The sequence below is a fragment of the Alosa pseudoharengus genome, unplaced genomic scaffold (assembly GCF_046254945.1).
Source record: "Alosa pseudoharengus isolate Yale_2024_CS ecotype anadromous, Long Island Sound unplaced genomic scaffold, YU_APseudo_1.1 YU_APseudo_1.1_scf_2, whole genome shotgun sequence".
In the NCBI taxonomy this organism is placed as follows: domain Eukaryota; kingdom Metazoa; phylum Chordata; class Actinopteri; order Clupeiformes; family Clupeidae; genus Alosa; species Alosa pseudoharengus.
The window spans coordinates 8,896,675-8,914,014 of record NW_027468663.1 but is presented as its reverse complement, the minus strand read 5'-3'; the positions used below and the strand labels follow the sequence as shown (position 1 = coordinate 8,914,014).

The following is a 17,340-nucleotide window of genomic DNA, read 5'->3' as shown; positions in this document are numbered from 1 at the left end:
TGCACATTTTGTTGTGAAAACATTTATTATGATGATCATTGTAAAAGCAATGGCAGATATAACATACCTTCAAATGAAAACGTATCTGCATTCTGCATCTGTCTTTTTTTGCAAAGCCATGTCAAACAAAAGAGGATTTAACAACTCCAAAGAACAGATCCATTGGTAATGCATTCAATAAGAGTCATCTCCCCAATGCACACACATCAAGCAGTCCACTGACATTCCACTTCAAGTGTCATACTAAGAGCAGACATCCCCAGAGTAACGTCCCTATAACCAAAGAGGACATTACTGGTCAGTGGGAGTCCAGGTGAAGAAGTTCATCCCACGCAGCTCCTCGGGCAGGTACTCCTGCTCCACCGCAGAGCTGAAGGCAGGGTTGTACTTGTAGCCTTTGGCGTAGCCCAAGTCCTTCATGAGGCGGGTGGGGGCGTTGCGCAGGTGGAGCGGCACCGGGGGCAGCGGGCCGCGGTGGTTCCTCAGGCAGGCCTTCACATTACTGTAGGCCTTATAGACATCCACCGACTTCGGCGCCCGAGCCAAGTACACCACACACTGGGCCAGAATGACCTGGGAGTAGGAGAGCATGGGAGATAATAAAGGTGAGATGAGGAGGGTAGCAAAAAGATATCCAAAAAATAGGTGAAAAAACAAACAAATAAATAAAAAAATAACAATAAATAAAAGAAAATAAGGAGAAATGTGATGGAAAAAAACTTTTTCAGTCATTTATGTCTGGGCCATGAGAGAGGGTTGTGGATTGTGTGTAGGTGATCAAAGCCAGTCTGAGCCAGTCTCACCTCACACTCAGGCATGCCGATGAAGTGGCAGGCCTGGAAGGCAGACACTGCCTGGGGCAAGGCAGCGGGGTCAGCCAAACCTGCAGGAGACACACACAGACAATAACAATGAGACCGACAGAGAGGAACAGAGCCCACGGATGAAGGGAACAGAGAGTGAGAGGAGGAAAAGAAAGAGACATGGGAACAAACACCTGGGGACATGGTGTACTCATACACAGCTCAAAGTCAAACACAAAAACAGTGATAGTGTAGCTATCAACTCAGTCAAGGTCTGACTAGAGTTTCACCATCTACTTAAACAGGATATCTAACTACCAGTGTAATGTATCCCGTTTTAATAGCTATAAATAAGTAGACATTTACGATCATGTACTACCAGAAGGTAAGTGGAGTATTAAAAAGCAACACAAATAGGTCAGAGGACTAGTCCCGTACCAATGTCTTCGCTTGCAAAGCGGACGAGCCTACGTGCCACATACAGCGGGTCCTCTCCTCCCTCCAGCATTCGGCCCAACCAGTAGAGGGCAGCATTCTCGTGAGAACCCCGCAAAGACTTGTGAAGTGCAGAGATACAGTTGTAGTGCTCCTCACCTGTAAAGAACATTAACAAGCACACACATTACATTAAAGTATGGTTGAGGTACTGCCAAAACCCAATGTACGCATATGGATCCAAGTATAATGTTCCTGGGAAAGTGTTTTGAGAGATTTCCATGAGAAGACTATCTTCTGCCCTGTCAGATCAACTACAAACTGCGAAAGTCCTAAATCCTCAAGACTCCTGAAGATATAAAAGGTGCTTTCCTTACATAACACCTGAGGTGGTGAAGTGGGGATAAATAATGAACACTGAATGTCCTCCAAGAAGGTCTTTAAATATTACAAACGCACCCTTAATTCATTAGTCATCCTTAAAGGGATGTTTAAGCGGTGTCTCTGAAGAGCGGGACATGGCTTTGGGGTACAGTAAATCTCCCCTCACAAGGCAGAGCCCAACTCCTCTTATATAATGTGGCTGTTTTTCATCTCCCGGGGCCCAAGGTCTGACAGCCAGTGATCCGCGGGGGGATGAATGTTAAGGCAGAGCCTCACACAGCATGCAGGCTAACTCACATAGTTCAATGCTGGTGATGACACACAGCCTTGTGGAAAGATCCAGACACTTCTTCAGCGCTCTTCAAAGGGTTTCCCCTCAGTTTTTTTTCTTCATTTTTAAAACCCAGAGTACAGGGGGGAAAAAAAGAAACATTGAACGCAGTTGAAAAAGTCAGCGGGAGAGTCAAATGAAAGTCAGGGAAACATCTGTCTGTGTAAGTCGTTTATCAGGGAAATTGCAGGAGGAAATGACAGATCATTAAAGTGACTTGTGGCGAAATGGTGGGAAGAGTAAAACAGGGCTAACAAAATGTGGTCTTTGAGAGATGGTGCTCTGTAAGATGGTGAGAGGAGGAGAGGCTGTGTATTGCAGGAAGATGAGGTGAAGTATGCACCCAGGGCCAGATGTACGTACATTTGCGAACGTATCGTTATCAGCGTCATGGACACACCGCAGATTGTGAACGCTGTCAGACCCAAGTTTCCGTCGTATTTATCAATCGTTCAATCCTTAGGGCCTCTGCCTTTCTCCGCCCATAAACGCAATTTACGAACGTCCACAACTGAATGGCAGCGCCTACATACAAGCGCAGTTGAATGAAGTTAACTGATGACAACATTCTGATGACAACATTAAAAAGAATCATGCGATCATGAAATAATACCATACATGATAAGATGTAAACAAGCAGGGAGATAATGAAGATCAGTAGTTCTACTCAAACTACTTGTGCACGTAGGCAATGGAAGATTGGTCAAATCTAGCAAGTAGGAAAGTTTAAGTGAATGACGTAAAAGTGAAAGTAAGACATTCGAAAAGCCAACGAAAGTTAAAGCAATGGTTTGGAGTAATTTCACCCTAGGGTCCTTTGCACCATGACTCTGAGCCAAACACCCTCCCAGAACCTTTTTTCCCTTGGTCGAACCCTGGTCGAGTAGCGCAATCAGAAACTAATGACGTTCTGCAGTCGTGATGGAACCAACTTTTATCTCGTAAATTACCCCACTAATAATGCCCTGAATGGTACGAAACGTCTGCAGTAGTACAACTACAACCTTTAGTCCAATAACGAGGCATTAGAAAGTTTGTAAGTGCACCAGGAGTTTATTTAAATAAGACTTGCCTGATTATCTGCTACTATACTGCTGCGTAGACGTTTCTTCCGTGATTTGGGAAAAGCCCGTAAAAGTCCTGGCAGTCCTGGCAGTCAATCGCAATCTGCCGCGGAACACATAACTAGGCGCTCTTTACTCTTCCCCTCCCATCTTTTTACGCTAAACTCCCACTTTCCCCTGGATCCTCCCATGAATGCATATGCATGACATGACAATCGCAATCTGCCACTTTCAGCTCCCGCGACAGGCAGTTTGCGCTTTTACATCATTGCGGCCTGTTTGTACATACCTCGCAATGATTCAATGATTTTACGCGAAACAAATACGCCTGAAAGGGGCGCAAAATCGTTAGTACATCTGGCCCCCAGTGTGCACACAATCCAACAATATTGTTCGCTTACCTAAGGTGAGCCACTGACCTACAAGAGAAAGTGGACTGGAATGGGGGGGTTGGGGGTAAACTCAGGCCCACACCTTGTCAAAATATTCAATGGGAGTCGAATTTCCAGATGGGTAACACTGAACTGTCTGGAATTAACAGGCATGATGGTTAGAGAAACCATAACAATCCAATAGCCCAAACAGCATGGGTCAGCATTAGTGTGTGCTGTTGACAAAGCTATTTATACAGAATCTGTCTCTGAGGAGAATCTTGAGCTCTGCTGGGGGCTATGCGTAAGTAGAACCCTTCCTCTGTAGAGACGCCATGCCAGCTGGTATCTATTTATCGTGGCCTTGGCAGCGGAGCTCCCTCTGGGTTAGGGTGCCTCATTAGGGCCAGGACGTCCTCTCTACACATAGGCCTGGATTTAAGCAAGGCCCCATGGTGTTTATCCGTTGCTAAGACTCACAGTGTAGAGTTGTAATTATGACTGATGATGATCTGACTGACCATCAACTGACAGAGTGTATGCTTTAACGGAAAAAAATACAAACAAACAAACAAAAAGTACAAACAAACAACCAACAAACAAACAACCAACCAACTCCAACTTTGTTGGTTCTTTGGTTTTGTAATTCATCTCAAAATATGTTGACAATTATTCTGCCAATTACAATAATAGAAAGTGACACGTTTTGCCTTAAAGTCGGCTACGTCTTTGTAACATTGTTAAATCATCTGAGGGGTATTCCAGAAAGCAGGTTTACTGGCTTAACTGGGTATGTTAACACAGAGTTAGCGGTAAACCTGGGATTTCAGTTCCAGAACGCTCAAATATGATCAGGCTATGTAAGTAACTATGGTAACATAGGCTCTGAACTGCATTACGCATGGTGGATTAGAATAGAATAAAATAAATCTTTAATGTAGGCTAGCTAGCCTACACCATAGTGGACATTTGTGTTTGGCTCACCAGACAGATGGACAAACAACATCTCAGACACATTGAAGATATCATTATGACCGCCGCGCAGCGAAGCGGCGGTCATATAGGTTTAGTCAGTTTTTTTTTTTTTTTTTTCGAATGCCCAAATTTCCGTCAATGAGTCCCGGGACACTGAAAGACCAGGGTACACAAAACTTGGTGGGCATGTACCCCCACATGGATAGCATGGAACCGTCATTTTTCGTTTTGATCTGTAGCCCCCCCGCTGGACTGGACCCCCCGAAAGGAGGGTAGGCAGACACAGTTCTCTGTGAATATCTTGAGAACTGTAGGGCCTAGGATGACCATTTTTTCCGTATGTTTGCCTCCAGGGGTCATGTTAACCCATTTCATGTGCACACATGTGCACAAAAAGATACACACACACACAAATTCACAGTAATCATACGTATGACACATACTCACACAGTAGACATATGTACGCTTGAATGCACAGGCACATACGCAGGCACACACACAAGCACGCACACACACACACACACACACACCCACACACACACACACACACACACACATAACATAAACATAACACAAACAATCAAGAATTTCTCAGAATTATGAACAGGCAAGATGGAGGTGGGGTTGTATAAAATTAATTTTACATGTGAAATCTATGAACTAATCATGTTTTGGTACTTGTTGTCTAGCACAGTGTTTCCCAAACTTTTTTTCTGGCGACCCACTTTTTAAAAATGACAGACCATCGCGACCCATTTCACTTCAAATCTACCCTGCAACCACCAACATTGTTTTAGGTCACAGGTTCTCCAACTTTTCTATGCCTCCCCCAACCATACATTGCTATAGGATCTAGATAGATAGATCCTGCTTTGAACACGGTAGTGTTGCATTTTGAGCACCATCAGCGTGAAAAGTTGGAAATGACTACTGAAAAGATACGTTTTAATGCGCAACCGAGAGTTTGGGGAAATTCTCGCATGTTGCGCATTCGTCAGCATAGTAAAGCTGTTTCTGTATTTCTAAAAAAACATGTAGGCTACGTTGCGTTGCAGACAAATGGGTCCATAACACTGTGGACGTCAATTCCGATGTAAACAGCAAATAACTCAAGTCGTTATATTGTATTGTTGTATTATATTATATAGTCTTTATATCAGAACAAGAGGCTTTTGGGCAATAGCCGGAAGAATGCGCCTTTACTTTGGAGTTCGCGAGGTAGAAAACGAGGGAAATAGTGTTTAAAATATCTATTTAAATTGTAACCTAATATAATGCACTGTTGTGCATTTTAAATCAGAAATAAGAATGTGAGGAGGTTGCTATTAACTTTAAAGATTGCATCTACAATCGAAACTATCTGCATGCAATTGAATATCCTTATCCGGTCTATGGATGTCTGCTTTAGTTGACAGCACGGTCACTAGATTTTAATCGGTAAAGTTGAGGAACTGTATCTGTTAATGTTCGTGCAAATAGGCGGATTCATGTCCCTTGCAGTTTGCAACTGCGAGGTACAGGCGCCCCACAGAACGGTTTCATTTTGAGAGGTAGATATCCATGCTCTGGCTTCCCCTCTGCGATGCGTTCGTCCCCCAGTTTCATGCGCCAGTTTCATGAACTTTTATGACAAAACCGTAACTGTGGTAGTTAACAAACTACATCCTAATAGAAAACTGTTAACTTTCCTGGTATCAAATGACAAATGGTATCAGTTAGACCTATAACACAACATAAATTGTGCTGGGCTGGCGACCCAAATAAATTCTCCTGCGACCCACCCGTGGGTCGCGACCCAGACTTTGGGAAACACTGGTCTAGCAGATACCAGTGAGAATTGAGTGTGGATAATGCAATTTAGTGAGACAGTTAGAATCATATAGGCCTTTCAGCGCGATTTCTTTTTGTGGAAAAAATGTGCTGGACTGGGTGGCGGTCATATTTTGTACCGCTCTGCGGTACATCTAGTTAAAACAAGTACAGTACAAAAAAGGGGAAACATAGCCTATAGAAAATTAATAAATAAGTTTAAATATAGCTGTACAGCTCAGCCGGGTATGCATGTTGTCACTAAGTTTGGTTAAGAATGCTGATGGCATTTGGCATAAAATATTTTTTTAATAGGCTACACACGCTCTCCGACTGGAGACGCAGAGCATATCGGCAAGCTGTCGGTCGGTGCGTAAAGTTTGCCTTGCGCTAAAGCAGTTCCTGCGCAACTTCATTCGTTTTCCTGGACACAAACCCACGAGGATCATTAATGTGTAGTTTCACCAACTGGCAGGTCAGCATCACTTATTAAATTTTCTAAATGTGCACCGAAATGCTTTTAACATTAAATAGGCTATCCTAAACGTACGCATTTACACGGTCAGTTAGGCTATTCTCTGCCAAGCAAGGTCTCGGACACAGGCGCTTAAGTATTGCTCTCTTTTTTGCTATTACAGTTCTCTCCTCCTCGTAAGCCTCGACTACTCCGCCTCTGAAAAATACGGTGCTCTTCGTTTCGCCGGTTTCACTCATGCTTTCGACTCTCAATAGATGATGCCTTTACAACTCTAGGTTATCTAACACAGGGTTGATTGAACTAACTGGTAACCGGTGTTTTGGAACCGACAGCTCGGGTTTAGTCGCCACAGGTTCAGACAACCCAGAGGTTAAGTTTTATCTCAGTGTTTGTTAAACCTCCTTTCTGGAATACCCCTCTGATGTGATGTATAGACAAGTCAACAACAACAACAACAAAAACAAGTTAAACACAACATAACACAATATGCTAAAAAAACATGAATGAACAATAACAAACCAGGAATAAAACAACATGTAAACGAAGAGAAGAGATGAGAAGCTCACCAGCTTTGTCATAAAGGATGTGGGATCTCTGGAGGCCCTCTTTGACATGGTCCTCTTGAATGAGGATATGTGGGGCGTCTCTGCTGGGGTCCGGCATGCCCGCCCTGTGGGCAGCCACTCTGGCCTGCGCGGCCAGCTGGAGTCCATTGAGTCCAGCACGGGCATCGCCATCACACAGGTGGGCGATGGTATCCAGGGCTTTCTGCTCAATGTACACCTGAGGCCTGCAGATCGAAACAACACTGTTTCATCAGACAATTACATAGTTAGAAAAATCACTATCCATGTACTTCCCACAAAGAACAGGTTACACATAGATATGAAAGTGCAGATGAAACATTCGCCTTTGAAAGCTCTGAGAAAGTTAGAATAGCAGCTTACTGTAATGTGATGTTTGAAAAACTCAATGGTGAGTGTTACCAGACCATTTTCTCTTAACAACAGAAGAAATGCTTTTCTCTGAAAGTGTTTGTGGTTAACAAGCCTACTCTATCCATAAAGTATGATGTGGGTCATCTGGCAGGTCATTTCGGTGTTAGCAGCATGACCCTCAGACAGTAAGACAGTGTTTTGAGAGCAGCCCATGCGAGCTATATCTGTAAGGCTGATTAATTCCAGATCACCCTAACATTTAACATCCTGGAGAGAGATCAGCGTGTGGCATACATCACAAGAGAAAATGTGGGTCACATCTTCTAACCCATTTAGCAATCCCCTTCCAAAAAATATAAATAATCAGATATACCTAATAAAAACAACCTTATGAACAAGCCCTATTTAGACTTCTATTGCCCTCCTCTACTTGTGTTTGATTGCCTTGGCGTGGGCTGTGTGAGACCTCTTCAATTTCGCTGGTTAAGCATAGATAATTCTAACTATGTCCACACCCTGTGTTGGCAGAGACCAGTGACTCGATACCTCTCTCTCTTTTGCCTCCTCACAAACTCTTGCACATGGAGAGAAATGGGATCTTTGTGTGGGTTAAATTGCTGTCCTAGACAAAAACATCACTGAAATGCATGGATGGATCAAACATTGAAAGCCTAACTTATGTTTATGTTTGTTTAACCTATGTTATATACAAATGGTTTGTGCGAGTTTCAACTTTCGATGTGACAAAGCTTGTGAAATATAAATGGATGGATGAGCATGTGCTATTTGCGTCATGATGGGTTTAGGGGGCAATAAATCCATTTAACTACCATCAATGCCACAGTTCAAAGAGCTATGCAAACCCTAAGGCTCTGCAAAAAAACAAAAACAAAGGGGCTGTTACAGAGCTATACTCAAACTATGCAAACTTTCCTATTGCAACCGGAGTATGGAAAAATAATGAATATGGTGGCCCTCACCTCCTTGAGGTGATATATTGCCATCACCTGCTGCAATACAATTCTGGGAGATTACCTGATTAGCAAATGATGCTGCTGATGATCTGTGAGATTTTAGGTGTTCACACACCCATTGTGCTGTATCGTATTGTTCATGTTATAACGTGACTATTACGCCTCATGATGAGAATTTTTCATATTATGATATTGACAACATCAATGTGGGCATCGCACATGTACCTAAAAACAGAACAAACAGAATGTGGAGCTCTGTTGGAAGGGGTACAATTTATTTATCCGTTTTCCCTTTTAAATTCACTTTCTCCATAAGCGAATGAAATGAAATAAGAATCAGTGTTTAAATTCTGAGCCAATACTTGATTCTCATGATTTTGAGTTTTGATAATTATATAATGAGTTTTTAATGGATTTAAGGTTTTAACCATTGGTTAAGACTTATTTGGACAATGTATCCTGGATTTTTCTTAGAACTGTTTACATTTTCATTTGTTGGTCTACTTTACAGTAGTGGTGTTTTTGTGGTGCATTTTCCCTGACATTTTCATTCTGTGTTTAGGTTAGTAATTGATAATGGATAGGTTTAAGTTTTACCTATTTGGAATCCTGTTTGCGTTTTGCATGACTCTCAACTACAATATTATGCTTGCATGATTTGTGGCCAAAAATGCATTGTCAAATGTTAACACTTTAGTGCAGTAATTTATATTGTTAATGTAAAAATACAGTGAAACATTGATATATATCCCTTGTCTATGTTGCCCAACCCTAGTAGTTACTTAAATATTTACACATAAGCAAGGACAAAGGCCTACTTCAAAAAGCATAAGTTCTACCTAAACATGTACCGGTAAGCACAATTAAGTGTCTTGATGAGGAGTCAGAAAGTTAATTTCATACAGATTATAAAATGAATGTGTTTGCCAGATCTAGGGCAGTAGGTTACATATAAAAAGTTGTGTGAAGTCATTCAGTATCCAGTACCATTGAGCTGTGATTAGTAGCAGATGATTCTAAAGTCTATCAGCCACCAAAAACAACTTGTTTGGCTCAGCGGATTTTCCCTGACATGGAGCTGGGCTCGAGTAGGTGCTGCCAGGAGAGCAGCATGTGAGGGTAAAGGCCGAGTGGCGTGAGTGGAACAGGATGTCCCGCTGAGTGAATGACCCCATGGTGCTGTGACAAAGTCAGAATGGCAGGCGATCTGGAACTCTGCCCTTCAGGAGCAATGTGGGTCACAGTCTTACACGTTCTCAACTCTCCTCCTCTGGTTCTCATTCTTCAGGACTAATTGAAAGACTTGCACATTTACAGTTTAGATAAACACAACTGTCAAATTTCCCAGTCACATTCTCAGTGCTAGTGTCACCCAAAGTCTGAATACCTGAAATCAGAGACTAACATACTGTTTACAGACCATAATTAACATCTCACCACAGCTAAGTGGAGAATGCAATGCCTATGCATACATATCCAAAACGGCATACTTTCACTATTGGTGGGTGTTTAGTTGTCATCCCATTAATAACCTCCCACAAGACTATGAATGATATTGCCCTTTTGCTTTCTTCAAATCAGCAAAGTCTGAAAAAAAGGCTGGCCTTGCCATCCAGACAGCAACACTAGGTGGATTTACATTTTTTTTGTCATAACGATTAAACTATTCCAAATGAAATGAAAAATTAAACTGTGTCATCTGTTTACATGAAGTACGTTTTATTCCGAGCAACAATATCTTGACTGGAAATTCTTTAAAAGTATTGCAACTACTGCATATTTTTTTGTTGTGAAATATACACTTAAAAAATCATGGACTACGATATGTTTGTGTCCCCCCCCCTGTACTCTCGTTACATTTCAGTGCTTCTTCAGAAGTCAACAAAAGCATAAAATCCATCACCAAAAAAAGAAAATGTCTAGACAACACCATCTGAAATAAATCAATATCGTATCATGCCTTATGCAACGACTGCATAATGCATAGACACAAAGAGCACATGGGTAAATTGAAGAACAAGCTGTTTACGTTGAATGTGCTAAGTGGCATCTGAACTTAATACCTTCAAACACACCTCATTAAATTCAAGCATCCCCATCACAGACACAACCTCAGACTGGTCGTCAATAGTGCCAGCGTAGAGGCCTTTTTTTGGGGACGCGTGCACAGAGGAAACAAATCTCACGGTCTCAGCTGGGCTCTGGGCTGACCCCGCATGAGCCAAAATGCCTGGCGCCTTTTTAGACACCATCCATCTAGCTCCCATGACAGTTGATAGGACTGTAAAATCTGATAGGGAAGCTGAAGTGCTGCCAAAAGCTGCCATTTTTTGCTGATGTCCACTGGAAAATATCTGATAACCCCTGTGCGTGTTTTGTTTGGTTCTATAAATCCTAATCTTGTGTTCCACATCTGCTAGAGTTGTTTTGTGGGGCATGTGAGCATGTTCGTCTATGCAACAAAAGTGTTCAGCTATGTATGACCGATGGTAAGTTCCTCTACCACAGCTGGCACAGCATAACCTTTCAAATATCAAGTTCATACATTCAATCTCAGAGAATAGATCTAAAAATCTAAACCTTAATAGATAGATCTAAACCTTACTTGAGTTGTACGTTTCTTTGGATAGAAATGCTAAGGAAATGAGTTAGGGTGAAATACATGAGTGGTTCATTAGAAACACAAACAGTAAGTGCAATGTTCAAACACTCTAGAGTCTAAACCTTCATTACCACCACCAAGCAGATCAGTTTCTCGTTACTGCACATTGTTGGTTTCCATATTTACCTGTTGGAACCCGTCTGACGGATTATGCAAAGACAAACAGGCTGATTTTCATGAAAGTTGGTTAAGAGGTGGAGCATGGGCCAAGCAGGGATCCACTGGATTTTGGAGTGGATCTGGATGAAGTCCAGGCATTTTACCCCACTTTCTTTAAAATTACAGAAATAACAACATTTTTCTCACTTTCCTTAACATGGCAGACTTCTGCTCATCTAGTTGAAATAGATATGTTATTTTAACTTGCCAGCACAGGAGAAATGATTGTTACTAGGTGATGTGGGAAATTATTTTTATATAAAATTTCAATCATATCACCCTGCCCTAACGCACAAATAATATCTGAAATCTGGACACCTCTTGTCCGAGGGAACATCTTACTGATGAGTGATGAACAGCATTACAAAAACCACAAAACCAAATACCCTGCTGTAAAGAGCTTAATCGACTGAGACATGATCTACAATGGCAACAGTTTTGAGCTTACCGGTATAACCTGTGGACCCTGATACTTTGATACTTTGCCATTGTAAAATGATGATGGAAACACAGCATCACCTGCTGACAGCCAGCTGCGAGCTGACAGCTAGCGGTAAGAAAAGGAAAAAAAGGTCATGGTGACCGTTGTTTCAACACGGCTTCAACTTCAGTCCAGTGAGATGGAGTTACCAAGCCACTCATGCTCATAGAGGCACAATGTCTGTGCTTTTAATTTCAATTACGAGTCAACCCAAGGGGAAAACAAACCCTTTTGTGTTAGGAGAGCAGACCCATTTAAAAGCTAACCAAAACCAACTAAAAGAGTTGTATGTGGAAATAAAATACATAAACTAAAGAATCTGGACCGCACTACTTGAAAGGAAATGAGTAGGAAAAACTTTGTACAGTTTTGATTTTAGAGTTAAACTGTTTATAGTTTTGGACATCCCATTTCAAAATACAAAATACTGTGAAACAATCAGACAGTCCCCTATCATTTGAAACCCCAGGCCAGCTCTGATGACCTCTGTTTACCAGAAGAGGCTGCCATGAATCTCAAGGCCTAGATTCATCTCCTGCCAACACTTAACAGCTTTCTCAGTTACCCTCTTCTCCCGCCTCCCCAGGGATGGCCTACTTATGGACAGTTAGGAACAGGGGCCAGGACAACTGTCAGCTGACACAACCAATCATACTTCCAGCTGACTAATAAATTACCAAAATATATTGTGTGGGGGGGGCCTCATGGGAGACACAGGAAATCCCCTTGACCAATCGGAGCTCAGAATGAGCATCAACATGCCATGCGGCCTTACTAGAATTCCACACGCACCAAAATAATAAGAGCGCATTCCCGGGTGGAAGGGGGCATGTACACACACTTACTCCGACTGGTGTGCTGCAGAGGCCAAACGGTCATCCTCCCCATCGACAACTGGAACAACTCGTATTCCCAGAGCTTCCACGGCTCGGTTCAGGATCGAGCCCATCGCTTCCACGGACAAACGCTCCAGCACGATCACACGGCAGCGGCTAAGCAGGGCGCTGTTCACCTGGAAGGAGGGGTTCTCGGTGGTCGCCCCGATCAGTGTGACCGTCCCACACTCCACGTGAGGGAGGAAAGTGTCCTGAGCAGAGAGGAGGAGTACCCATAAGAGACACGAGAGGAGAGAGAAGAGAGAGAATAGGAGAGGAGAAGAAACAAGAGGTCAACGATGGGAGGAAAAGAGAAGAAGACATTGAGCATGCCCAAAGTAGCAAAATATCAGGGGTGAGTGTGCCATTGTGAAGATCACAGGAGGTCTATGGTTATGACAATGCAAGACTGAAATCATATGAAGAGAGATTATTCCTTAAACTTAAATTATACGGTTTTAAAAACAAACAAACAAAAAAGTAAACAGTATTACTGAATTATGACGAACACATAGCATATTGTACATTTTCTTCCTATTTATATTTGATAGTCAGTTCATCTCAATTAAATTTATAAATAAATGAGTTTCTACACACTTCAAATGTGGCACTGCTGCTGTGAATGATAACTGTTCTGATGCTGAGGTGCAGGTGCACAAAGGGCAAATGTCAGGATTCAATGTAGTGTGGGGTTGGGGTCATGTTCGCCCTGTCAAAACGTATGTAAGGGATAATGTATAGAACGCCGGTCATTATTGGGAAAATAAGTCCCGACAGAGCGAACCGGACACCGACGTGCAGCAGAAGTGTCTTGTTCCGCCCTGAAGGGACTAATTTTTTCAATAATGACCAGCATTCTATACATTATCCCGCTTATTATGTGGCTACTTGCCAAAACGAAACAATAAACTCCCCACGATATGACAATTTAGCCTACATAGCCTAGGCTATAGCCTATTTGTTACCGTTAATTGTGGCTTTTGCTGAGAAACAAATAGTTTGCAACAACACATGCTGAACTTGAATCAATCATTCTTTAGAATACATGCCTGCTTTTCACTTTTGACTGAAGTTCCAGTAGTTGCGGAGTGATATGAAAGACCTGAATTAGAAGCACAAACTCTGCTGCCATTTACAGCGGTCATTATTTTTTTCAGAGGTCCTCTAGTCGAAAATAATGGCCGCTGGGACTTTGGGAAATCCCATTCAAGTCAAATCCCATTCTACGTGCATTGTGAAGAGCCATGTAATAATTTCTGATATTAATCGGCGGACAATACATTATCCCTTACTCATACCATGATGATGGACTATAATAGGGCACTTAACAAATTTACACATAAAATTCTTTACACATTTATATTTGGATTTCTACAGCAAATATTCTACAGGTTGAGGTATAGAAGAGACTCTTTTACACAAGCCTACAGATCTAAACCATCTCTGTTATTTTTGCTAAATATATCTATTCTTTTTTCTAAAGCTCAAGTTTACAGTAGGTCCACATTTATATACATCCACTGTACTGTACTTCTATTAATTTATAGGGCCCTCCCCCAATCAGGTCCATTTTTACCACAGCCTGAATTAGTGCAGGAATTTTCTGACCATGCAGAAATGTACCGTTATGACAAAAGAACAAATCTGCTTTTAAACCATTCTGTCCATCATTCAGATTCGGATTCCAAGAACAAGCTAAAATGGCCACAAGATACACACACACAAAAGGGAGCTACAGCTTGTGTAACATTTCAGGCATTGTCTATGTGTATTTTTAAACAACATTTTAACAATGGCTTTGACCTGGCAGACAGACTGTCCAGAGTGCCTTGCATGTCCATTAGGGTTTCCCTGGGGAGTCCATCCATCTACACTGACAAGGACTAAATAAAGCCCCGTCATGGATTATAGAGTTGCATCCTTAAAAAAAGCCTGTAACATTTAGATCAGATTTCTACTCTTACTTTGAATGCCCATTCTTATTTTGGAGTGTGGTCAAGGAGAAACAAGAAATCAGCTATCCAGCTGGTCAACTGTTCTAATTAATTACCTCTTTCATTACACATATAAGACACTTATATGGTCCTTCGTCTGAAAAAGTTTGAGAAACACTGATGTAAAGGACTACTGAGTGTACCTTTGACACAATCCATACAATCTGAATGGAAATCTTTCGATAGGGAATAAATAATGTTTTATAGTTAAGTCATTTGTTGTTTTTCCCCCCCTTTCGATTACCTGCCATCAAGGTGACCAAGGAGTCCATTTGTTAGGAAAGAATCTGATTAAAATATATTGATGTGGAGAAATACACCCACTTAAACTTGGTGGTAGTTACACTACACTAGTAGTAGTTGAATTGAAAAATATAAAATAAAAATGATGATACAATTGTCATCAATAAATGTCTGAAACTGCCCTGAACACAGCACATCAAATACTTGGATGCTGGAAGTTGTTTTCGCAGAATGGCATCACTTGAATACTGAACTCCAAAATTACTGGCTTTGCTATGCAGTTCAAATGGCTTCCTTGAGTTGAATTACAACCCCTGGCAAAAAATTATGGAATCACCACTCTTGGAGGATGGTCATTGCCGTTTTATTTTTTACAAAATACAAATCATATATATGCCTCAAAACTATTTTTATGTAAGACGGAACATTCTGGCTTTGTGAAACATAGCTCAAAGTACCAAAAGATTTAAACGCAACTTATGTTGCAAATATAGTTTTGAGTCATATCTGCTTTGTCTTTTCTAAAAACAAATAAAACAGCTGAATGAACATCCTCCAGGAGTGTTGATTCCTAGCCTGGTGATCCATTATGTTTGCCAGAAGTTGTACTATTCCATACCTGCTGGGACTTATTGAAGCGATGGATCTCGTCGATGAAGAGGACAGTCTTCCTCTTGAAGAGCCGGAGCTCATTCTGGGCCTGCTTGATGACCTCTCGCACCTCATTGGTGGACGTACTGGTGGCAGACAGTGTCACAAAGCGCACGGTGCCATTCTTTTTACTGGAGCTGGCGATAATATGAGCTAAAGTGGTCTGTGAGGAGACAGTTTGAAAAAGAAGCAAATCAGTAAGCAAAATAAATGTGTAATTCATTAATGGGAAATACAATGCTGATGCCACTGTGCAACAGGCATATTGCCAAACGGCAAACTATTAGATATGGATTGGATCATGTGTGCGTTGCCCATATACTATACACATAGTGTAAATGTCTAGAATTTCTGATTTTATGTGCGTGTACAGGTGGGGGGTGGGTGTAATGACAGGGTACAAATATAGGACAACCAGGGACAGTGTCAAAGTGTTGTCCTTCAAAACCATGCACAAGTGGCATCCAAGCTCAAGTGGCATGTAAAGTCTCTTGCTTTGTGATGCCAATTTGTTGTATGGGTGAGTTACACATTCCAGGGCAGCAGCAAAATCTTGCCTTTAAGATCATGCCTACAAACTGTCAACACCCACTGCTAGTGTTTCAGAAAGCATGCTTAGAAGTCTATGGCATGCCAAGGGCTTTCCAAATCTCAAACGTGGATTCACATGAGTGCAGTGAGGCTGGGGTTCAATGTAAACAAGGTTACATGAGAAAGACACATGTTTAGCTGAGTTTCTGTAATCAAATAGCATGCACCAATGCCGCACACTACACCAGATGTTCGTTGTAGAACAAAAAAAAAAAAATAGGCCTAGACTTCCCTTTCAGTTGAATGATAGATAGGTAGGTGGGTCAGTTTGGCTTAATGTAAGGTCAGTAGGCAAAGACATTTCAAACTCATTAAATCATTGGCTAACGTTATCCAAAAATAGATATACAATATGCTGCAAAAAATGTAAAAACCTTTTTTTCCTGACACCCACACCTTACTAAACACTAGTCAAAACACCTGGCGACAGGAGAAAGTTTGCTTAGGGTCACAATGCTACAGTGATTCTTTTCTCTTTTTTGCGTGTTACCTTTCCACACCCAGGTGGTCCCCAAAGTATGAGTGATGGAATCTCTTGAGAATCAAGGAGTGACCGAAGCAATGTATGCTGTCCTAAAACTTTGTTTTGGCCGAAATACTCCTCAAGAGTATTGGGTCGAAGTTTCTCTGCCAATGGTTTGCCACTATTAAGCAACGTCAATGCACTCATAGATATGTCCGTTTTTTTGGCTGTTGAAGTTAAGGCACCACTAATCTGTGTGTTCGAACGATTTTCATCACATCCCTTCGTAGGCTCTTCATTTCGGTCCACGTCAGTCGCATTACGTTTTGTGGTTTTACTGGTAACGTTAGAGTCTGTACTCTGTTTGCTGGTCAAAACAGACGATCTCTGTTTATGCTGAAAAACTGTGAACATCGGTGCAGTTCGATTCGACTTCGTTCCAGATCCCTCAGATGTGTCTCCTGAGCCTGACAGAGAAAACTCTGAAATGCGAGACTTTTTGGAAGGTGGTTCCTTGTTGGTAGTAGATAAAATCGGATTGTCATTTCCAGTCAGACAGTTGTCCAAGTGTGCGTTGATAGTAGCAGGCTGAAACGCGCCCGCACACACGGGACACTGAACTGTACCGTCCGGCAGCACTGAGTCCGCCATGATATATT

The 17,340-nt window shown here is 41.8% G+C and overlaps 1 protein-coding gene across 1 annotated transcript; it reads right to left on the bottom strand.

Moving 5' to 3' along the window:
* Positions 1-6: 6 nt before the first annotated feature.
* wrnip1 (WRN helicase interacting protein 1) lies at positions 7-17,332 on the bottom strand. Its single transcript, XM_076293576.1, has 7 exons — positions 16,709-17,332; positions 15,596-15,790; positions 12,710-12,951; positions 7,217-7,440; positions 1,242-1,397; positions 804-883; positions 7-573 (listed from the first exon to the last, which is right to left on the bottom strand). Exons 1-7 carry the CDS (start codon positions 17,330-17,332, stop codon positions 292-294), a joined length of 1,803 nt encoding a protein of 600 aa, XP_076149691.1. The 3' UTR covers positions 7-291.
* Positions 17,333-17,340: the final 8 nt, after the last annotated feature.